The following is a 24,226-nucleotide window of genomic DNA, read 5'->3' as shown; positions in this document are numbered from 1 at the left end:
ATTTTGATAAGTTAGTGTTGCTGTTGTGTCAGAAACCGTCTGCTGAGAACACCCAGCCATTATTTGTGCAAATCTAAGGAGCTGTAGCCCTGTGCTATTTTCAATTGAACTTGACCTTGAAGAAATACTAAATGTGACTTGCTTAGAGGGGAGAAGGAGCAAATTACTTCATAGTCCTGCTGCTGTCAGCTCATCTTAATCAGGAATTTTACACCAACAGGAACTCATGACATGATGAATTGCTAATGTGAAAAATCTCAGCGGAGGTGTGTTACTGCATTACGGTGATGGAAACACACTCCTGTGAATAGACTTTTATGAGGCAGCCCTGTCGCTTTGTCTGGTGAGATGAAGTAATTTGCCTGTTACTGAATCTTTCCATCTTACCTGGGAGAAAAGTGAGAAAAATCACTTTTAAAGGAAATCTTGGGATTGTATTTCCCCCGTGATTTGATCTTCAAATCACATAAAATCTAATTTTACTTCCATTTCACAAGTAACAAAAGACAGCAGCAACTTTACTTGTTGTGAGTAATTTTAAAATTTTTGTTTAATAAATATTTTCATTTAGGATTCCTCAAAGGCCATCAGAAACGTCTCTGGAAAGTTGAAAGCCTCTGGTCATCTTTTCAGATCTTCCATATTTTCCACTTATCAGCCACTCTCAGTATCGCATCTACTTGCTTTGTACCAAGGGCTATGTCTCAACATCCTGTACTCTACTCTCTGTTATCAGACACCCCTACTCTGGTCACATTATTTTAAATGAGTCCCACACTGTCTTACTCTCTTTTCACTAATATAGCAGAATAATACAAACTAGTTTGTTTGTTTGTTTGTTTGTTTGTTTGTTTTATCTTGAGACCGGTTCTCATGTATCCCACACTGACCTTGAACTCACTGTGTAACCAAAAATTACACTGGGCCTCTAATCTTCTTCCCTCCATCTTAAGTGTGCAGGAAAATAAGCATGTACTGCTTAATTTACGAAGGACAGGAACCTACTTTGTAGTCAATCTGAAAGCTGAGAGCCAAGCAGATTCTGCTGTCTGGTAAGACTATTCTCTACTCGAAAAGGTGGTACTTTCATGCTATGCTCTCCAAAAAAGAAGAGGACTATGCCCTCACATGACAACAGACAGAAAGACAAGTCAATCCTTGCCTAGATTCTGGGAGAAGCTTCTTCTACAAATGACCTAAACCCTTTACTGGGAGGAGCTCCCATGGCCTCATCATCTTTTGAAGTTCTCACCTGTTAACCCCATCACACTGGCCAAACTTCAACACCAACTGACTTTTAGAAAGAACATATTTGGGTGAGTAGATGTGTGAGCATCCTCACAGAAGCAAGGGGAGGGAGGATGGAATGGAGGGGTTCCCGGGGGGGGGGGGAGGACTGGGAAAGGAAATAACAATTGAAATGTAAATAAATAAAATATCCAATTAAAAACAAAGAACATATTTAAACTTTGGCACACATTTGACCCTTCTTCGCCATTTGTAAACACCACCTTTCTCCTGATATTGTTCCATTTGATGGCATTTCTAAGAGGAAAATCTGACCACCCTGTATACAGTAGTTTCCTAATGAACCTACAGGTTCTTGTACAAGTGTAGACAGAACAGTACAGTGCCAAAGAGAATGCCAAAAGGCCAAAGCCAGGGACCATGAAAAACAAATGATAAAAGTTCATTCCATCAGAAGACCCAGAACGATCATAAGGAGCTCAGCAACAAAATGAGTCTGCCACTAGGGAAGCTTCAAAACATCTTCCAAGTTGATCAGCCCTGTGACTCCTTGGTATGGTGTTTTCATCTTCAGCTTGATTGAGAACGAGGCTGTGCATCATAGATAGCTGGTTCCTAACCCTAACACTGTCTCATGTATAAGATGAATGGTGGTACTAGCATGGGATAGCTTTCCCAAACAGAAGTAGTTATGTTCTTCACATCTTCTAATGTACTATGCTCTCCTAATGTATTAACCAGTTGAAACTTTAGGCTAACTTTCCCTGGAGGAAGTAGATGGGTAGGTGATGGTGTATCTGTGTAATTGTGAAGAAAACCATGCAAGCATAATATGAGCTGTCAGACAGATGTGATAACAAGTGTTATTTGTCTCTTTCTTTCCTCTTATTGATTTAACTCTGCATACTAGCTATAAAAAAGAAAATCATGTCCTCCAAATACAGAAAGCACTTTTCTTAGTCATCAGTGTAATTAGATGAAATCACATGACTAAGCTCTGGCAAGTAACTTGTAAGTGGATGCTATGTGAGACTTTCAAGGTGTGTTCTTAAGAAGAATGTACTTGATGTCTTATCCTTTCAACACTCCAACATCCAAGGATGTGACAGAACTTTGGAAGTGACCTGAGTTACTTAGTTCAACCATTCTGAACATTGAGGATGATTTTATGTTAACCATTCAAAATGACTGCATCACAGGTGAAAGAATGCAGGGTATCAGCTGAGAGAGAATATGTTATCCAGACAGCATTAGACCTCATAGGAAAAAACCCTAACCTTTGACTTATTTTGGACTATTTTTTTTCTGTTCTCCAGTTTACATATCATGACATGAACACTATAAAAACATTTGACAATTAACTACTTAAACCTGTGGTGTTGGCTTATAATTCAGCATTAAAACTCAGAACATTAGCTGCCGAATGATTATACATTTAAAATATCATGTAAAGTAGCTTCATAAATTTTTTGTGTAAGTATAATTCCTTCTAACGATGTTGTAGTGAATATTAGTTATTATTTGGAGCTATGATCTAAGAAACTTCTAGGAGGAGTGTTGGCAGACCCAGTATCTAAATAAAAGCAGGTCTAAAATAAGAACTCTTGAATTTTGTGTCAATGACCACAGTTTCAGTTTTTAGTAGCAACTTCATTCTGACATGGTCATGAGGATACTATCAATCTCTGTCTTTACCATAATACTCAAATTACAACTGCCAACAAAACACCATAGCCAATAACTAAGGTATTCATTTAAATACTAACTTTAAGGTACTACCAAGCAAGCTTCTAGAAAACAACTGTGGACCTTGTGTATAAGTAATAACAAGAAAATGATTGTTTCCTGTCACAAAATACATGGAGAAGTATATAAAAGGTTGGTGGGTTTTCCAATCTGCATTCTTTCCTCTTTTAAAAGCTAAATTATATGAACATATTACCCACCTATCTCCCCCCACAACCACCAGAAAAAAAAAGTATCATGCTTAAATGACAAGAATATTGTACTGGATTTAACAGATCTGTTACCAAATTTGGTTTGAAATGCCAAGAAAGTAGGAGGTAGGTATTTTCCCACTCCCTGTTCATCGTGAGATCACACACAGATGGGCAGAGCACCTGCTCTGAGTCAAGACCAAGAGTCACCTCAAGCAGATATATAAAAGAAAGATGTTGTGGAGGAAGCAATATGGTATGGTATGGTATGGTACGGTACGGTACGGTACGGTACGGTACGGTATGGTACGATATGCTAAGTAAGAGCCCAGGCTCCAGCAGCAGGTTACTGACACCAAGAAGTTCTTGATTGGATTTCTGATCTTCTGTTATGCAGGGATAGTAAGCAAATTTATCTAATACCATAAGGCCATTAAAGAAAGCACTGGATGAGCATTGTGGATTCTTAGTGTATAGTAAGAACTTAATGAAAGACTGATGGCTCAGCAGGTAGAGATAGTTTGTATGAACTGACACCTTAGTTGGGTCACAGAAACCCACAAGGAGGCAGAGGACAGCCAACCCTGAGGTCCTTTGACGGCCATATTTGATATTTTTGTAATTCATACTTTGCAACATAGTGAGGCCTGGAGAGATGACTCACTGCTCTCACAAGGGACATGGATTTGGTTCTGAGGACCCAAATCTCTGCTCACAACCTCATAGAACTTCAGTTCCATATGATCCAACACCCTCTGTCCTGTGAGAACTCCTGTATTCCAGCAAACACACAGACATAAAAAAGGAAACAAATAAATCTTTAAAGAAAGAGGATGAAAAGAAGAGAAAGAAGAACCACTATTAATACTTACTGTGGGCTGGAGAGATGGCTCCACAGTTAAGAGCCGTATTGCTCTTATACAGGACCAGAATTGAGCTTCCAGCACCCAAACTGGGAGGCTCAAAAATAGCCATCTTCAGTTCCATATCTGATGCCCTTTTCTGATCTCCTTAGAAAGGAGATCAGAAAGAAAGAAAAGAAAAGAAGGGAGGAAGGAAGGAAGGAAGGAAGGAAGGAAGGAAGGAAGGAAGGAGGGAGGGAGGGAGGGAGGGAGGGAGGGAGGGAGGGAGGGAGGGAAGGAAGGAAGGAAGGAAGGAAGGAAGGAAGGAAGGAAGGAAGGAAGGAAGGAAGGAAGGAAGGGATAGTAATTCATTCCCCTTTTACATTTTAATAAGAAATTTAAAACTAATCTTTGGAGTTAACATCCTCATTGTTACCAATAAATCAGAAAAACAGTATCCTATGTTCTCCTCCTCCTCCTCCTCCTCCTCCTCCTCCTCCTCCTCTTCCTCCTCCTCCTCCTCCTCTTCCTCTTCCTCCTCCTCCTTTTCTTCCTCCTCCTCCTTCTTCTTCTTGGGTTTTCAGGTAGACTCACTTTTCTATACCTTATCTCAGTTGGATTGGGTCATAGGACTTTGTGCTGGCCAAGGGACTGTAGTGGAGCTTGCAACAACACATGAATGACATCACATAAGATCACAGTCTTTGAGCAAATATACATACAAAGTGTGGGACAGAAGCGGAAGGAGGCGATGACCCCCAGATTGTTCCACCTAGGTATCCATCCTATGTGCAGTCACCAAAGGCAGACACTGATGCCAGGAAGTACATGCTGACAGGAGACTGATACAGCTTTCTCCTTAGAAGTCTGCCAGAGCCTGACTTATACAGAGGCTGGTGCTCACAGCTTACCATAGAACTGATCATGGGATTCCCAATGGAGAAGTTAGAGAGAAGACTGAAGGAGCTAAAGGGTTTCGAGGCCCCGTGGAGACAGCAACAATACTAACCAACCAGGGCTCCCAGGGCCTAAACCACCAGCCTGGGAGCACATAGGGAGGGACTCATGACTACAGCTGTATATTTAGGGGAAGATGGCCTAGTCTGGCATAGGTGGAAGAGGAAGTCCTTGGTCCTGTGAAGGCTGGATGCCCCAGTGTGGAGGAATTTGAGGGTGGGGAGGAGTGAGTGGGTAATTGGCTAGGGGCACATCCTCATAGAAGCAGAAGGAGGGGGGATGGGATAGGAGGTTTCTGGGTTGGGGGATTTGTTGATGTCTGGTTTATCTGGCATGACCTAGAAAGCTAGGACAATGGAAATTCCTAGGAATCTATGAGGGTCACCCTAGCTAACAGTACTAGCAATGAGGAATGTGGAGTTTAAATGGTCATCTCCTCTAACCAGAAAAGATTTCTAGTGGAGGGACAGCAACACCACCCCAACTACAAACCCTGGTGTAATGGAATTTTCCCCTAATTAATTAAATAACAAAGATGACAAGAAGCCAATCACTAGGCGAGGAGGAGGCAGGGGGCGTCCAGGTCAGATAAGGAAGAGGGAACTCAGGAGAGAGAAACTTCTTTTTGGATGGCTAGAACAAGGAACCAGAATGTAGGCTGGGGCTGTTAGTTCAAGTGATGGAATCTGCCAGGATCTGCCACTGGAAGATTTCTAACAGAATAGTTGGTGACTTTAGGATTCTAGATTCCAAGCCCAACGAGTGTGTTATCCATTGATTCTAAACTAAGGTTGTGTGGTGTTTTCCATCTCGAGGCAATTCAACTGAATCCAGGGAAAGGTAATCTGGGTTTGAGAGAGTGCACCCCAGGTAGCTGTAGAAATTTGGAAGTGCTGGGCAGGTTTGGCAGCAGCCAGCTGCCATCTCAGAAATTTGGAGGCCGTGGCAAGGAGAAACATGTGGTAACCCTCCCCTTGTTTCTATGAGGGTGCTCCCTCACTCACCCACCCTCTCCCACCCTCTCACCTTGGCATTCCCCTATACTGGGGCATCGAGGCTTCAGGACCAAGGGCCTCTCCATCCACTGATACGTGACAAGGCAATCCTGTGATACATATGTGGCTGGAGCCATGTGTACATTTGGTTGGTGGATCAGTGCCTGGGAGCTCTGGGGAGTCTGGTTGGTTGCAAACCCCTTCAGCTCCTTCAATCCTTTCTCTAACTCCTCCACTGGGGACCCCATGCTCAGCCCAGTGGTTGTCTACATGCATCTATTTCCCTCTGTATTTGCCAAGCTCTGGCAGCGCCTCTCAGGAGACAGCTATATCAGGCTCCTGTCAGCAAGCACTTCTTGGCATCCACAACAGTGTCTGGGTTTGGTGTCTGTATATGGCATGGATACCCAGGTGGGGCAGTCTCTAGATGGCTTTTCCTTCTGTCTCTGCTCCACACTTTGTCTCCGTATCCCCCCACCCCTGTGAGTATTTTGTCCCTCTTCTATGAAGGACCAAAGCACCCACTCTTTAGTCTTCCTTCTTCTTGAGCTTCACATAGTCTGTGAGTTGAATCTTGGGTATTCTGAGCTTTTGGGCTAATATCCACTTATCGGTGAGTTCATACCATGTGTGCTCTTTTGTGACTGGGTTACCTCACTCAGGATGATATTTCATACAAATTGTCAAGATCTTTCTTCTCTCTGGCCTTCTCTTATGTTACCTTATGTTACAGTTTGGATATGAAGTGTCCCTCACAGAGGTTCTCTGATAATTTGGTCCCCTGCTAGAGTGCTGATTGGGTCACCAGGGTGCTTTTTTCATCAACGGCACACACAAGGATCAAAAAAGCTATTAGGAGGGTTACCCAGCCAGAGAAAGAAAGGACCTTGCTGTTCCTTGAGGGTCATCTAGACAGCCAACAGAATCTAAGTCAACAGAGTAATTCAAGGTTCCTTGTCTCATAATACCATGTCATGGTTTTGGGGATTTTGGTTGGTTGGTGGATTTTGATCTGTTTTGTTTATTTTTATTTTGTTTTTTATTTATATGTTTATTTATATATTTTTGTCTCTCTTTTTACCCTCCAGGTCCTTCCAGTTTAGTTTAGTTTTATTGTGGAATTATGTGAGCAAATGAGTCTCTGCATCTCTGTCTGTTTCTTGTACCTTTTCTTGGGCTCTTTTCTTCCTGTTTGTTTTGTCCTATTTTAATGTACTAGGCTTTGTTTTCTCTTAGTATATATTATATGAGAGAAAAGTTATTTTCAAAAAAGAGGAAAAAAGAATAAACTAAAAAAGAAATATTCCCAACCACTGGTCATTTTTTCCTAAGCTCTGTGATTTTTAACATAAATCACCATTATGGACAAATGGAAAATTACCAGTCTGTGCAATTTGGCTGGTTCCCTTAGTGTAAGTACCTTTATTTTAGTCCTGTCAGAGCTACACAATGTTACTGATTCAGCAATGCCAACAAAACAAGGATGGTTCAGAATGTTGGTGCAATATATTTTCTTTATTTAAAAAAAAAGTAGTACATGAATAGCAGCTATGGCTTCAAAAGAAAATTATTTCAGTGTGCAAAGAGAGACAGACAGAGAAGAAAAGTACTAATCCGTCCTTTCCTAGTACAGTCAACAAACTGTTCTTCAGTTCAACACACAATTGGGACAAAACGAATGAGTCGAACACTAAAACATCTTCTGAATGTTCTCATAGAGAGTACTTACAAATACTATGTACAGGTTGACTTTGACAGAGTACGCTGTTAGAAGCTTCCCAAGTGAATGTTCAGAATTCTAACCATGGATAAGAAGTGGTTGACAGAGTTCCGAAGGCATGTCTCAGTCATAAATGCATCAGTAGGCTCCATTACTATCGCAGTGAATAGAAAGCTTAGGGGATGATGCACTTCCCAAGCTTAGGATGTGCTTTTCCTCTTAGACCACGTTAATCATCTATAAATCCTAAAGAGTGGACACTTCGCATGCTATGTACTTGCGACTAAACTTCAATATCAATACCGCAGTCAATGGCGACCACATAGTTTCTCAAACTTAAAAACAAATGCAAAGAATACACTACGGCTTTTTTTTCAGCATTTCAAAGAGTATATTGAAGCTGGCCACTTATTTCTGAAGCCCTGATGGACAGGTGCGGGGTTTCTCGGCCTCAGAACACAGATGCTTATTTCTTGCCACAGTCACCATCATTACTGTGACTCTCTCCATCCATAACATGGGCACTAGTAAATCTGGAACTGCTCTGTTTGAGAGAACAACAACATTTTTGAGGTGCACATCTGCTAATGTCAGGCGGTCTTCACCAGCTTCCCAGTACTAGGCACAGACTAAGAACACTGTAGATAGTCTACAACCCCTGACCCATATTCTCTGAAGCCAGATTGGATCTGTATGGATTTGCCCACATTTCAACGAAGATTACTGGAGCAGAAATGTTGAATGCTTACCTTAGGACACTCCAGGAAGATACTAAAGGTGAAGCCCAATGGAAAAGGAAGAACTTCAAGGATAGAATCTGAACTCAGCTGAACTTAAAACCAGAATGAACTATGTTCATTCTGTGTTATGCCTCTCTAGAAAATGAGTAGACATTCTGCTGCTTTTGAAATAAAACCAGTGACCACGAGAATACAGCCAATTTTTCAGAAAACCTTAAATATAGTACAATTATTACCATATATCTTTAAAATTTACTTTAGATGAGAGATGGATTAAGTACTCATATGTATGTATGCAAAGATATACATATATATGCAAGTACTTAAATAGAGGAATGAGTGATAAGGACATGGATGGATAGAGATGATAGAGAAATAGATTTTTCCTATAATTCTCCCACGAAGTAGAAGCATACTGTTCATTTATGAAAGCATTACTTATCCTTTCACAATTTAGACAGTGCACTTGATGTAAAGAAAATGCCACTCCTAAAAAGATTGAAAACCAATAACTTCCTCCAGTGGATTTAAAGTTGGAGATTCTAACCCAGACTTTCCCTATGCTCCACTCACCAAGCAGAAGCAGAAACCTATCTGAAGCAAGATCACCTCTTCAGACGGAGCTTTTCGAGACACCCCTCCCTATCCTTCCACAGAGGGAAGACCATATCAGCAAGCATACAGTGTTCTCAATTCACTCTACTCCTTACGTTGCTGTTTATCTAACCCCACGTCCTTGACCCTCTCTATGTTCTGACAGCAGAATCACGTTTCTTTCTCTTGATTTCCTTACTCTCCTCCCTCAAAAGTACCTATTAAATATACTCTGCTGATAAGAGCTAATGGTATGTGATAATAAGTAATTGATTTGCCATGTCTACCAAGCTTGATTAGGGGAATGGGGATTGCTACAGGGAGAAAGTTGATTATCTAGCATCTAGGAGCCTGTGAATATGGTTGTTCTAGAAATATCTTGCAAATATGCTCTTCTCAGTACCTTCTGGTGACCTCCCCTAGATTCTACCTCTAAGCCTTCAATCTGGGCTCTTCTATCCTGATTCTACCAAACACTGGTTGTCCCTAATGATGAAAAGTCTGAAACATTTTTGGGATTCCCTGGTTTCATTTGATGTTTTGCCTCTTTAAAGTCATTTTCTTGTAGTGAGGTAAGATATTGTATGAAAGATAAATATAGTTCTACTCATACCAAGGTAATAGTGAGGGGGAATGACAGATTCTTTTTACTTTTCTACATTCACCATATTGTTGTATTTGTGCCAATAAAGTCTTATGACTAACAAAATGTTTAAAAATTCTCCCTGATATTTTTGAAGCACTCTTGGCCTCCTTAAAGTGAAGTCTTGCAATCTGCGTTTGCTCTCCTTTTGACATTATAACAACCTTCAATATAGAAGGAATAGGTTTCCAACAAGAGTTCCATTCATCACTCAAAATATTGGGAATCTTTATAAGGCTTACACTGAAGTAAGTGAGTAGTAATGCTGCATTTGGACATTCAGAAATTCTCAAATCACAAGCCAGAAGAGTATGATGATAACACCTGGAAATTATGAAACAGAGAACAACAAAGCTCATCTTCAGATGTGGGAGTGTTGAGGTTTGGTCTGTTGCTGTGTATTGTAAAAGCTAAATATTGGCCCTGGTTGCCCCTGGGGATGAAAAGATTCTCACATAGGCCTAAGTGATGCTATGTAACCTTGCTCCCTACGTTATCCCTGATTGGTGAATAAAGATGCCTACAGCCTATAGCCTATAAAAGAGAAATAAGTAGAGTTTTGATTCCCAGGCTTGGGGTCTGAGGCAGGAGACTGCAAGGGAGATAGGAAGAGAAGAGAGGAGAAAACACCATGGAGTAGGTGACTTAAAAAAAACATGGCCATGAGAACTGGCCAATTAAGAGTTAAGAGCAGCCCAGATGGAACATGACAAGTTATTATCATGGGATATTGTCAGAGAAATAGGCATAATAGCTTAGTGGATAGATATCTGCCCAGCTCTGGTGCATTAAAGTCTTATTATAAATATAAAGGTTATGTGTATTCTATCTGGGAACTGAATAATCAAAGTTGGGATTGAGATTAAATATTTAATACAACAAGGAAGAACTCCTACCTGACGCACTCTACCTCACAGTGTCAAGCACTTCAGCTTAGATTTTTTTCTGCCCATCTGTCCAACAAACTATAAGCTGCACCCTTACACACTCTCTCCTCCTGTGTCCCCAGACTTCCATTCATGCATTCCCCTTTGATTTGGAAGTATATTCCCTCTTCCTCTTTTTTTTTAAATTTATTTGTGTGTGAGGAATGACTATATGTGAGGGTGGTGTGTGTATTAGTGTAGTGTTTGTGTGAATGGTGTATGGGGGTTTCCCTCTTATACTCTTTTTCTCTCAATAATAGTATTGTGTGATGATAGACATTTGAAGGGCAGTTTATAAAACACACAATTTAATTCCAGAGTCCTAGAAGAGGGAAAGCCTGGATTCGTGGTGTCGTCTCCAGTTCCATTGCTGCCTTGATGTGCTGTTCACTAAGTCTTAGGAGAAGGTACTTGTGACTATTCCTCTGCTCTGGCTTCATTGATTCCATTTATAGAGTACATGTAGGACTTAGCAGCTCCATGTGTTATGTCATTTAATCACCAAAAAGTAATTTAAGGGTTATAGCCCAATTTTCAGATAAGCACACCAAGGTTCAAAAAGATTGAGTTATTCGAGAAAGGATTCACTGCGCAAGTCCTCAGCTCTGGAGACCTCTCAGCAGAATCGGTGCTATCTGTTGTACTTTGTTGGCAGCATCTTTTAAAGATCAAGCTATACTTTCATGCCTCTCCGAATTACGAGAGTAGATACAATATAATTGGATCAAGATGCTTCAGTCTGTACTTTTTCTCTTCTAATCTACCTAGAGATGTTCCCTTTTAATCACCTGCAATGAATGATTGCTTATTATATAATTTTATGGCCCAGATAAATACAACACTAAAGCTGACTGACTAAAGCTGACTGAATTACCTTTGATAATTATAGCAGGTGAGGAGAAAAAAAATCACACTGCTTACCTTGACCTACTTGAATGAACTGATAAGGTTCATTCTTAGCAGCCATCCTGCCTGCCGCCAAATATTCCTTATCTCCATGCAGATATGGGTCAGCCCAGTGAATGAGAGGGTTTTGGAGATTTTGGTTTGGTTTTGGTCTGGTTTGCTGCAAAAGCTCTGTTTTGTTGTTGCTTAGTTCTCTGTGGCTAGTATACAACTGTTCTACTTCCCATGAGGCATTGACCAGAATTGCATACTTCTAAGTTTTTGCATAGGTTTGTACTCATTGAGTAATATAACTAAAATTCTGTCTAGTGACATTGAAGACGGAATAATAAGGGTGACACATGTCTCGTTCATAATTCTATTCTGCTTTCCAAATTACTTTATGAATAATTCCATTAATTAGCCACTGGTAGATTCTGCATAAACAGGTTATCTACAGATTTCCTTAAATGCTATTGAAAGTATGAGCTCCTGCTTCTAAGAGATGCTGAGAAAAGCAGTCCCAGTAGAACATTTACCTCTGTTGAATGGGTTCGAACAACATTATCATCTCCACACCATATCGCTCAGACTTTCCCATCCTATCAGCTAGAACTTCACAGGTATGGGAGTCCATTCTACTTATGAACAGAGTACTTACTATGCATCCAAAAGAAACTTTCCCCAGACATAACAGGTTCTAATTCCAGTCCCACATGACCTTGGGTAGGGCATGCACATTCTCTGCCTTGGCTGCTGAACAGGATGATGTCTGTCCTTCCTCCCCTTTTCACAAGGCATTAGAAAGCTGACTTAGAACAAGGAGCTTTAACAAGAGCACACTGTATGTTAGAAATGGGAAACAGCACTGTTAAATGAAATCCTAGTGGCTGTGGCCTAATGTTTTTTGTTGTACCTTGTCAATACAAGAAACCTAAAGCATGTCAGAACCTCCAGAGGTCCCTCAGGTCACCAGCTGATATTAACTTCCTGTCACATGCAGTGTGGTAGTTGAGAACTCAGGTTCAGCAGGTGCCAAAGGCCCTCAGAAAGCCCTGCACAAGTCCACATGCTACAGAAGCATTTTCTGGGTTTCCATTTCCTCTTCTGAAATGGGGTGATAGGTTCATGAGTAAATGTCAATGAATTTGACTATCATAAGTAATAATTAAATGTAGAAACTAGCCCATAGAAGAGGATTTAACATTGAATCCAGCACACTGTGGGTGCCTACTCAATGGTATAAATATTATCTCTTCACATGGCTTCTGTTTGGCAAGATTAGAACCTCCCAGCAATAAGAATATCCAGAATCAATTAAGTTTAGAAATTGATAAAGTCCTATGTGGAGACCATCAGTGTGCTCAGAACCATTAGTGTACAGGCCAACTCTTCAATCTAGAGGCACGTTATCTATTCTTTGCATGATGGGTTTGAAGATTAAAAAGTCTTCTTCCTGCAGAAGCTTGGCAGAACAAGACTTGAAGGGGTCATGCTTTGAGGAATATTGTTCTCACCAATCAGATCTTTATTACACTATGATATTAAGCTCCTCAAAATATGAGAAAGAGGGCCAGCAAAGGGATTCAGCAGATGAAGGTACCTGACAAAGCCTGACAACCTGGGTTCAATCCCAGAGACCTTCGTGGAGGAAGTGGAGAACCAACCCCTGTGAGTTATCATGCACACCATGGCCCTGTGCTCCCCACCTTGAAACACAAAGAAATTTAATTTGGAAACATTTTTAAATTATGAAGAGATGAGAACAGAGGAAAAAAATGGCTGGGTGCATCTAGTTTTGTTTCTAATTCACTGAATTTCGAGGTGCTTTGATTTGTTTTCCTTCCTGGGAAGTTCCTGTTTCTACTTGCCCTCTAGCCAGGCTCATGAAAGAAGAAAGGTTATGTGCGCTCACAAGCTGCATAATGAAAACAAAATATCTCATTACACTATTTATTTACACTATGCAGCCTCTTTTGTGCATGTGTTAAAAATTCCATGGACATCTTAGAAAACACATTAAATAAACCAAGAAAAAAATGTTTGTGTACATAGATAAACTGTAACTTTCTTTAGAGTATGTATTACATTTTATTTAGTTAGTTTGTGTGTTTGAGACAGAGTTGGGGCGTGACACACAGGTCACATGGCATACAAATAGAGGGCAGAGGAAAGCTTGCCTGAGTCAGTTCTCTCCTTCCATAGTATGGATCCTGAGAATCAAACTCAGCTGAGCAGCCTTGGTTGGAGGCACCATTAGCCTCTGAGCCATCTCACCGGCCACAGACTATCTTTTAATATACACAACAAATCTAAGAAAAATGGCTCCGGCCCTGGAATTCCTTCTCATTCCTGTTCATCCCTGGAATGTCTAGTGAAGCAAAGAAAAATGCTTTGCTTCTTTAGTGAACTTGGGGATGAACTCTTCTCACAGTTTAAAACCTTGCTGATAGCATTCGAGAATGGTCTAGATCGGGTGTGTGGAGGTCTGGGAGCATCACTAGTCATGATTTGAACCTTTCTGTGAAAGCGTTTTACATTTTAAACCTGGGTCATAAATGGCATCTTCAACTTAAGTCTTCTCTCTTACCAGCCTGACAGATACACGACTATAGTCAAAGTCAAGTAAAGTTTAACAGAACATAACAACTGAACATAACAACAGCACGTGTGCAATAGTGAACTTGAATTGAAAACCTGTGTCTAGTCTTCATTCTAACTGCAACAGTCTTTGGGGAGGTCCAGGTGTCCACTCCCAGGGAATCCTAAGGCGCTTTCATCTGGACCAGAATCCATTTCCCTTGCCAAGGTGCTAGTTCTTTATCAGAATTATCTTTGCTACTAAAAGTGAAATCAGCAAACAGAGATTACTTTTGGTCTTTTGGACAAATTCTCCCTAACCACTCTTTTGTTCCAAATCATACCACATTGTTTCTAATTGTGAGCAATCAACATACTTGCGTATGTGAATCATGTATCTTAAGGCTTAAACTGACTTCAGTGCATTCGCTGACCTGCCTGTCACCAAGGTTTGTGCTCCTGCATTAGTGATTTCCCAACTGGCCAGTTTCACAGTCTCCCAGAAGGCCATTCCCATTCATCGAGTTTGTGTTTATAATCCAATCAAAATTTACATGGCACTTCAGTTTGATTCCTCTCTCTAAAGTCCCTGTTCCCCCTCATCCCCAGCCAGGCACAATGACTTTCTTAGAGTTACCTCTAAAATTAAGGGAGATCCGTTTGTTCTAGTTTACTGAACAACAACAACAAAACCACCTGTTGTATTGCATCATGGGAATAATGGCTTGCCAATAGCACAATACATGAATTCATATTCAGGTTGACCTGCTTTGACTGCAAATTCTCCAAAGACATATCCTCGGGGATCTTAAAAGCAAGTAATTCAACTTCCATAAGTAACACTTCTACCTGCATGAACCCACGCTGCACTTCCAGTCACAAAAATACATTTTCACCGATTCACACCCATGTATGTATGATAAAAACAAGTCATATACCAGATGTGGCCTGAAACTGCCCCAGATGGACACACAGCCTGACACCCTTAGTCGGGCTTTCCAACTGAGCTTTTGCAAACTAATTTGGCAAAAATGTGGGTCCTTATTCACTAGGCATGGGTGTGCATTGCCAGCCATAGAAGAGTGGGCATCTAGCATTCAGTAACACTGTCCCTTTTGTAAAATAAAATAGTGGACTCTGATGGTGCTAGGCAATCCCACTGTTTTATATTGTTCATTAATTTCTTTCTTCTAATAGGTGGAATAGGATAGAGATTAGGAATCAGAAAACTAACATTTGTAAGCAACCTTCTCTGCATATACTAGGTAGAGTGTAAGTATTTAAGTTGTGCCCTTTTAAATGGGCAAGTTAATTATCCATTTTGTGAAAGCAAAAATTAGGCTTCAGCAGAAAGCAAAAAGTTAAATGCCACCATAAATGCTCCATATATATTCCTAAAGGATACAGACTGTGTGGGGACCCACTTCTCAAGAACAGTTTCTCTCATAACTTCCCCTTTGCCCCTTAGTCTTCAGACTGTTCCTCACATGCCTTCACCCAACTCCCTTTCTTAGCCTTCCAATGACATCAGTTATACTTCAGGCTCCTTTTCTTTTGACAGGAATGAAGTTGGTCGTTTTTAGAGTAGACTACGGATTTGTCCTAAACCTCCTCTGTGGTCACCTGAACCATCTGTTGTTCTACCTGCCCATGAATCCATTAAGTACAATGAGTTCTCCAGCCTCTGGTCAAGCCTCTCTGGGACAAGTTTCTGTCCCTCTGCCTATGGTAGAAGTTTAATTTACTCTTTAATATTCTGAAAAAGCCACACTTCCTCTTTGAAGGCCAGCTCTCTTCATTCCCCAATTCAGCCTTTCTTGTTAAAGAATATGAATCTTGAGTATTAGACTCACATCGTCTTAATAATATAGACCAGTTGCTAATGGACCAAGGTGATAAAACGAACCAGAGTTGGGACCTAATTTTGATAAATGCTTTAACAATGTTCATTCCAATATTCCTGTTGCTTAAGACTGTGCTGGAGTTAGAACAATCTCTGTGTTATTCTCTTGTGAGTTCAGAAGTCAAAAGATAGCTGTGCCCTTGTGCTTGTCCTTTAAGCACATATGGGGGGCCTCTTGTCCCACTTTTAATAACAGTGAAGTTGTGGCACTGTGAAGTCTAAATATTTCATTTCATCAACAAACATATGAAGTGATTACTTGGAAAAAAAAGTCAAATAACACTTTCCGGGGGTTGGGGGAGCAGTCATCTTTATGATGGTAATTCTGAAACAGGTCTTCCTGATGGCTCTCTAATAGACAATCTGCCCAAACAACAGATTTACTAATTAATCTGAATTAATCCTTTGCCAGATTCCATGTCACATTTGCTACATTGGTTTTGAGAACAGGCCATCTTGTGTATCAGACTCTTGACAGCAAGTGTGTATAAATACACATTGCAGCCTACTGTTCTGGACATGGCTTTGAATTCTGGGGAAATGAACTGGACATTTGTTTCCAAACTAACTGGCATATTTCATTTCAGGGTGAACAGAAGGGAAGCTCTTGAGCGAGTCCATGAATTGAAACAGGCAAGGTTCTGATTGAGAAGGGAAGAAATTCTACTTTGTATCCATAATCAAAGCCTGGAGTTTTTAAATAACACATCCTATTTCTTCTGATTCCTAGGCTTCAACCCACTTAAATACCAGTACTTGTTCATTTTTATTTCCAAAACAGTTCTAATTTTCAATGATCCTACCTCTATATACCAGGCACAATGATTGGGGCCTTCGTCAGCCCTTACCTGACAGCAATGATTTTAAATCATAGACTGTAGGAGAATTAGCTGGGACATTCTCTTGAATATAGACACACAGACACCAGTCCCTAGAGTGTGGAATGAGGCCAGGCAAGTCAAACGTTAAATAAGTATTGTGGGCAATTCTGAGATTGGGCTTTACTTGAGACAGAACAAGGACCAATATGTCTGTCATCTAAAATGGAAATATAAAAATACCTTATATATACTAAGAACTCATGCTTTCCTACTTGAACTAGAAATGAGGGGAGCTTTTGACCTCAGTGGCATTGTGTTTAAAGACCTTCATGACCCTTACCTCTGATCCTACCCAACTCATCAGTACCTCAGAAAACTCTGTTCTAGAGTAAGTGGTATGCACATCCTTATAAAACACTTTACTACTCTCCCAAAGACTACTACTGAACAACTCTTACCTGAGACGTCCTCTTCCACGATCATCCCTGCGTCCCATCCCCTGCCCATACCATGTGGCTTAGGATAACCAATGCTTTTATATTCTTAAAGACATCTTGGTAATGTTGATCATAGCATCTCCCGTGATGCAATGTAGCTATCCACTTACTCATGCTTGTTCTGCCACACCATGATCCTTTTTTTTTTTAAAGCACACTTGGTTTTTTGCCCACGTTCTCTACAAAAGCACTCAATAACTGTTGTCTACCTGAATCCATTCTTAGCTGTGACTGCAGCCTTATATAACTGATTCCTTACCCCCATATGTTTAGAGCTTGATTATTAGAGTTAGAACTTTAAAAGGAATGGGAGTCAGCTCTTATTTGCCATTGCATTTGGAATTAAAGTGTATAGAGAAAAGTACCATCAGGGAAACTGATGAATATTTTAAAGCAAGCAAGGGGAGAGAAGAAAATCTCAGTGCAGAATAAATCTTTGTCAATCATGGAGCAGAGTGTAGTGTGTCACAGTTTGACTGAGAGAGGGGAAGCCTAGCTATTCAGTGCGCAGGCCACATCTACCTTCTAATCAAGAGCAAAGAACATCCTCTGAGGTTATTAAGACAATGAAGATGATTTGGAAAAATATTTTCTACAAGGCAGAAAGTACATATTCTATAAAATCAACGATAAAGATTGGGGAGTTAAAAACTTGTTGCAACATAGAGTCTCTCAACTATTCAAAAGGACAAGCGTCGACAAACACTATAGATATGAATGGATGCATGCCAATACAATTTTGAAATTGCTGAAAATATGCAGTGAGTTAGATTTGGCCCGAGGGCTGTGCTTTGCAGACTTCTGCAACAGATGAAAACGCAGCAGGAGCTGAGTTTGTAGATGTTATTATTTTCCTTGAAGAAATTTTCTGCTTGATGCACACCCTGAGCTTCAGCTTCTTATACAACCTTTAATTGTGTTCAGATACATTATCATAAGTTAGCTATGGAGGACCACGAGACTCAAGATGAAGTTGTTACTTTATACAGGGTGTTCCCAAAACCCATCTCCACCCAAACTAAAAGAGGGGACTTCCGCCCCTAGACCAAGCAGAGAGGGGCCACCCAGAACCCCCTCTGACTGGCGATCTGAATTCTTGCTTAGGCTGCGAGGCTAAGCACTGCAAGGGAATATAAATAAAAGTTAAAAATATCTCTCTGAGTTCCCTGAGGAACAAGCCTGACTGCATAGGGGTTGATGTCAAAAGTATCCCCTCTCCAGGAAAAAGACATCGGGATGGGTATGGCCCTCATGCTTCACTGGACAACGACAGGGGGACCAGAGCCATTACAAGGTCCCCTTCAAGTACTGGAGGTCAGGCCTCTATCCTCGCCTTCACAAGATTAGTATTGCCACAGCCCTTCTATACTTAGAGAAGGGAGGAGCTGTAAGGGACAGCCCTGATTACACACTGAAGGCCTAAAATCAGCAATAGACTTGTCATACATGTATACTAACACCAAGTCTTGGGTCTCTGTGGAAAAACATTGAAACAGTTGGCTATAAGCTATTGTAAACAGGCAGCTTTTGTGGAAATTTACCAGCCCAAGTAGTCATAGACCTTGTAAATAGGTAGCCTTGGCAGACAATACCAACTTAGATAAGGACAAGTGAGTCATAGGCAGAGTCATAGTGACCTGTCCCCTGAACCTTCACCCAGCCAAACCCTGGTTCTGAAAGATATCTGTATTCCCCCTGAACACCCATGCTCTGGTGTCATCCCCTTCCCCACATCCTGCCTTTCTGTGTTTATAACCCCTGTGTGAATGAATTACGATTTGAGAAAAAATAAATACATTATTTTTAAAAATAATAATAATAATTGTGTTCCCGCCATCATGAGACTGCACAGTGACTATATGTACCCACTGAAATCAATATCATAGGCTGTCACCTCGAGCTTACTACCCCATATTTCCCATAATTCTAATCCACGTCTGCCATCAGAAGTAAAGGCAGTGGGGTGGATCTGGGAACGCATAGCTTCTCCTATAATGTTAAGCACTTTGCCACACAGAAGTTCAGCTGAAATTCTCTGTGAGACACTGAACCAGCAGCAGCAGCAGTAGCCTCACTGATCAGAATGGTTTTCTACTACTTGAAAATTATATGTATTGATTGATAAACCGTTAGCTAAGAGCTGTGTTAAATGAAATCCCTTCAGTGCTGGATGAAATGAAGGCACTGAACTGCTGAACATGGAGCCCATTGTTCCCTCCTTTCCATCTTCTATCACCTGCCTGTGACAGCAAAGAAACGCCCTAATCTTCAGAATTATTTACATATTTCTGTTCCCCAAGAGATAGCATCAAAGCAGCTTTTCAGGAAACTCATAATGCCCTAGCATGAGACATCAGACAGATACTATACCTATGCACATGTTGATGAAATATCTTCAAGGGTCGGCAGCAGAGACTAATGCCGTTAAAGCAGTGAGTTACAATCTACATTCCCAGAATGGATTAATGGGCACCTTTCTCTAGAAACATAACCAGGCCTCTACCTGCACAGAATGTCAAAGTACATAGCTCTGGAGCTAATTCTGGACAATTTGGGTAAACCCTACCTATCTTCTGGAAAGCCTGATTCATCTTTTTTTCCAAATGGATGCGTGCTTCACTCTTCCTCTGACAGGTTAGATTTTGTACATGTGGAAGTGTGTGTATGTGGATCAGAAGGGCGTTAGACATGAACAGCCTTTCAAAATAGAAAATACATAAAGAAGTAGATCTTGGATAAAGGCAGGGGGAATCTTTTCTCAACCATCAAGCTCAGAGCAGTAGATAATCCCTATTAACAACAGTATATGAAGAAATGCTTACTTATGCAATTCACTTTCCCCTTCCCTGCCTCCATGAGGAGATAACTAGACTCCCTGCAGCCTTCCACAAAGGTCCTCCTAAGACACCTTACTGTCCCTTTGCCCTAACAAAACACACTAAAGAAAGTGTTCTATTCATAGAACATTCATCTCTGCATCTGACAACACTTTCACCACAGTCACTTTCTGTCCCACACACCAAATCTCCTAATGCACTTGAGGCATGATGACTGGAGATTGGAGATAAGGGACGGATATTTAAAGAAACTCAGAATGGTCATTTAGATACCCACACTTGTTTTAATTCCAATCCGTGCAGAAGAATGATTTCCAGAATGCATTCTACACATGACTATGACCCTTGAATATACATGTTGAAAGTTATACAATCTTTAAAAAGCAAAAATGTTCAAGTTCACAATAACCACAGTGGTGAGCTAGTGTTTTTTCAGTAGAACCTACTAACAGCTTGAGGTTTCAGGCTGTTTGTGCTAACTGAGACCATGCTTTTGAATGTGTTTTCTTACTGAACTCCCTATGACTTTTGAAGTTCTTGCCTTTTGCTACCTTTTCACAAGAAGCCCGCAAACTGTTTGTAATTGCCTAATGTGGAAGCATCATAGGTACCTGTAGCCAGGTGAATGGATAAAGACAATGTACTGAAAGGGGCATGTGGTGCACATGAAATATTACTGAGCCACAAAGAAAATTAATATTCTGTCACATGCAACAAGCTAGCTATACTTGGAGTATACGACAATGAGTTCAATAGGTTAAATAATCTCTCGTGTGTAAAAGTTAAAATCAAAGTAAACCAGGCTGTAAAACAGTGATAACCAGCAATTGGGAAGGTAGAAGGAATGGCTAAAGAGAGGCAAGACTGGGCCCCATTATTATGCACAACGAATAGCACTATCAAAAGTAAGGAGGAATGAATAAGGGCCGTCACTTTGCTCCTCTGGACAATGAGGCCTGGCTCCATCACACCAAATGAATTATGAATCCAAAGATAACGAACGCTGTCTCACTGGCCTTTTCTTTTATAGGACCTATGGTCACACTGGCACCTTCTAGCCCTTACAGACCCTTTTTATCCGTACCTGCTGACACGTTTTCTCTGCCATCCTCCTCAGCTCTGTCTTCTCTCCTGTTTGCCCTGACTTAATTTCTCTTCAGAATCTGGTTCAAGTCAATATAGATGGTCAAAGGCAAGAGCACGATTTTTTCAAGGAAAAAAAAATTAAATGAAATCAAGTATTTAGTTACCAACTGAGTTATAAGTAAGTTTAATATTTGACTCTTAATAAAATTGCGTGTGAATGATCAGATATTTACTCCAAAATACATTCCTGCTACCCCTTACTCCCAAAATAATCGATTTTGTTGTTGTTGTTGTTGTTGTTGTTGTTGTTGTTTGGATTTTACTACAATTTTTGAAAAGCAAATTTTCAAGTTCATGGACCATCTCAGTTCTTAATCTCTTTTCATGAGTTCATCTGTTCATTTTATTGTAATGGAGAGAGCTATATTTAAATGACTGCCTGTAGAAAGAAGGTAATATAAAATAAGAACTGTCTGGACATGATAGCACATACCTGTAGTTCTAATCCAAGACAGGTGTGAGGTGAATCAGAAACAGTGTTGGATACTTAGCAAGAATAAATAATAATAATAATAATAATAATAATAACAATAGTGATAATGAATAAACCAGTTTTCTGGGCTTTTACATTTTCTGTTTAAGAGTCTACCCCTTTTTTTTCCTGGTGTCTCCCAAAACCTGATAGCTACCCACTTGATTCTAATCATTTACCTTCCAAATATCATTCAAGTGGCAAGTACTGAGCCAGTTACCAAGAGCCCAAACAGTATGTGCAGTACGTTCAAAGATTCAGTTGTTATTAAACACACAGGCATGCACACTACCAGCACAAAAAGCATCTGGGATTGAGGACTTGAGAAGTGTTTAGTAAGGCACTGTTTGTTTTCCTAAATCATTATAGGATGCTCTGGGGCAAGCAATACCAGCTCAGGGGGAAGTCACAGAAAGTCTGGGTATATGGAGCCAAGCCTCAATAACTCCTATTTCTTACTGCATTCTACCCCAGGGATCAACTCTTTCCTCTATCAATCTTTATGACAATTCTAGATCCTTCTAGCTCTGAGGGTATCACAAAAACTTATGGAAGCCGAACACAGAGGATCTAGATTGTGTTTCATATTAGTAGGGAAAACCAATGCTAGGATCTTTCCCCCAAAGCTCCTAGATATTTAAACTCTATTTTCCCTCCTCACTATGTCAATCCTTTTTTATACGTGCTTTTTAAAGCTGTGTTAAAGTCCACGATTTAGTTAATAAATGAGAGTGTACATTCTACATTTAGGGACTCCTGCAAAGGTCAATGTTAACTTCCCCTGCTAGATTACACCAGCATGAGTCGTCTCTCCCATCTTCCCTTTCACCATCCTCTAAGATCATCTCCTCAAGACACCTCCTGTGCCTTTATCATTTCAGGTCCTTTGAAATCAGCTCTTTATCTCTACCTGCACAACTTCCCCAGCAGATTTCCCAAAGCCCTTCTTAACTCTTCTACCACAGTGCAATCAATTGCCAAGGGCTCCTATTTCTTAACCCATTATAAAGCTACATTTTCATTTCCATGGCCTCGGCTACTCCTTCATCTAAGGTCGCATAAGTTATAATTTCTTTACAAAGCCCCTAATAAGTGTGAGAATATACAACCATGACCCTCCCTCCTAAGCAAAGGAATCCACCCTCCACGGTGCCACCAGACTAGTAGCTAGTAGTTCTAGACATTACAAACACCATAACTTCCTGGTCAGTTTCTTCAGAACAACTGCTGCCCACTTTTCTGCTAAGCATCACCCCCTTACTTTAATCATAAGAGCAACAGTTAACATGTTAATAGTAGATCCTGTCTGACAGGCAGGGTGCTGAATGGCATTTTTCTTATTCACTACACTTCACAGCAACCCTTTGATGGTATTGCTTCCTCTCCCCTTTTTGCAAGCCTGCCAAAAGCACTGAATTAGGGTTGCAAACCCAGGCCGTATGACCCTGTGCTCTAAACCTGTGTCCCCCAATCAAGGTTCTTCCCACATCTCTCTTACTACACATCTGTCCATAAGTAGCTTGCCTCTCCTTTCTCATGACAATTGTGTCCTTCCTCAATCCTAACTTAGTTGCTCTAAGTCCCAGGCAGAGCTGTTAACCTTTTTTATTTTTTTATTTTTTGCTTTAATCACAGTTTGCTTTGTCACATCTGCTTAACAATTATCTCAAGCCAACAGCATACATGAAAGGAGTAAATAGATCACCAGTACAGAGGAGAAGTCACTCAAGTCTGGCTCTTCTTGCTAGCTGTTCTCAGAAGACTAGAAAAAAGATTGCTGAGCAAGGCTGTGTTCATGGTAGACTGAGAGGGAACAGGGAGGATACCTGCTTGGGTCTGTTCCTCAGGCAAGGAGAGAAAATCAAAGAGACATTGATGAAACAAATGCTTATCTATACCTAGTATCTGCATGCCTTGTTCTCCTTAGCTTTTACAGGATACAAGTCTGACTTTTAAATCCTTCCTTCTCATTTATACTTGTATCTCTTTAACCTTGGGCTTCAAGGGCTACTTGATGAAATAAAATGAAGAACCAAGGTCACAAAGAACAAACAAAGAAACATCACTTACAAACAGAACTTCCACTTATATTCCTTCCTCATGTAATGGTGATGGTAATGCCCTATCCTATCTATACTTGTACTACATACAAGTAGCCAGAACCTAATAAAAACCCAAGTGATTAAAACTGCCATCAATGGAAATCAATTTTTTATTCAAATTCAGAGATACAAGAATACCATTCAGGGGTTTCAGACAAAGCTGATTTCCCTTGAGGACTCTTTCCCATCACTATCAGCATAGAACTCAACCCTCAGCCACCATAGAAGAGTTCTAAGCACCTAGTCCTACCAAAGAACTATGGCCCTACACTATCCCTGTGATCAGACACCTAAGTAAACCCCGGATACAGCATCCCAGACACTACACTAAGAAAGGAAGAAGAAGAAGAAGAAGAAGAAGAAGAAGAAGAAGAAGAAGAA

The 24,226-nt window shown here is 40.5% G+C and overlaps 1 protein-coding gene across 1 annotated transcript in view; it reads right to left on the bottom strand.

Annotated features, from left to right (window-relative positions):
* Nucleotides 1-7,477: 7,477 nt before the first annotated feature.
* Nucleotides 7,478-24,226, bottom strand: part of Opn5 (opsin 5) — a 47,565-nt gene continuing 30,816 nt past the window's right edge. Inside the window, exon 7 of the mRNA XM_028766504.1 lies at nt 7,478-8,243. Within this exon, the coding sequence (XP_028622337.1) occupies nt 8,166-8,243 (78 nt within the window). The 3' untranslated portion in view covers nt 7,478-8,165. The remainder of the gene's footprint in view (nt 8,244-24,226) is intronic.

The sequence above is a fragment of the Grammomys surdaster genome, unplaced genomic scaffold (assembly GCF_004785775.1).
Source record: "Grammomys surdaster isolate TR1022 unplaced genomic scaffold, NIH_TR_1.0 169, whole genome shotgun sequence".
NCBI lineage: Eukaryota > Metazoa > Chordata > Mammalia > Rodentia > Muridae > Grammomys > Grammomys surdaster.
The sequence above is the reverse complement of the archived record's forward strand: the minus strand, read 5'-3'. Positions and strand labels throughout refer to the sequence as shown.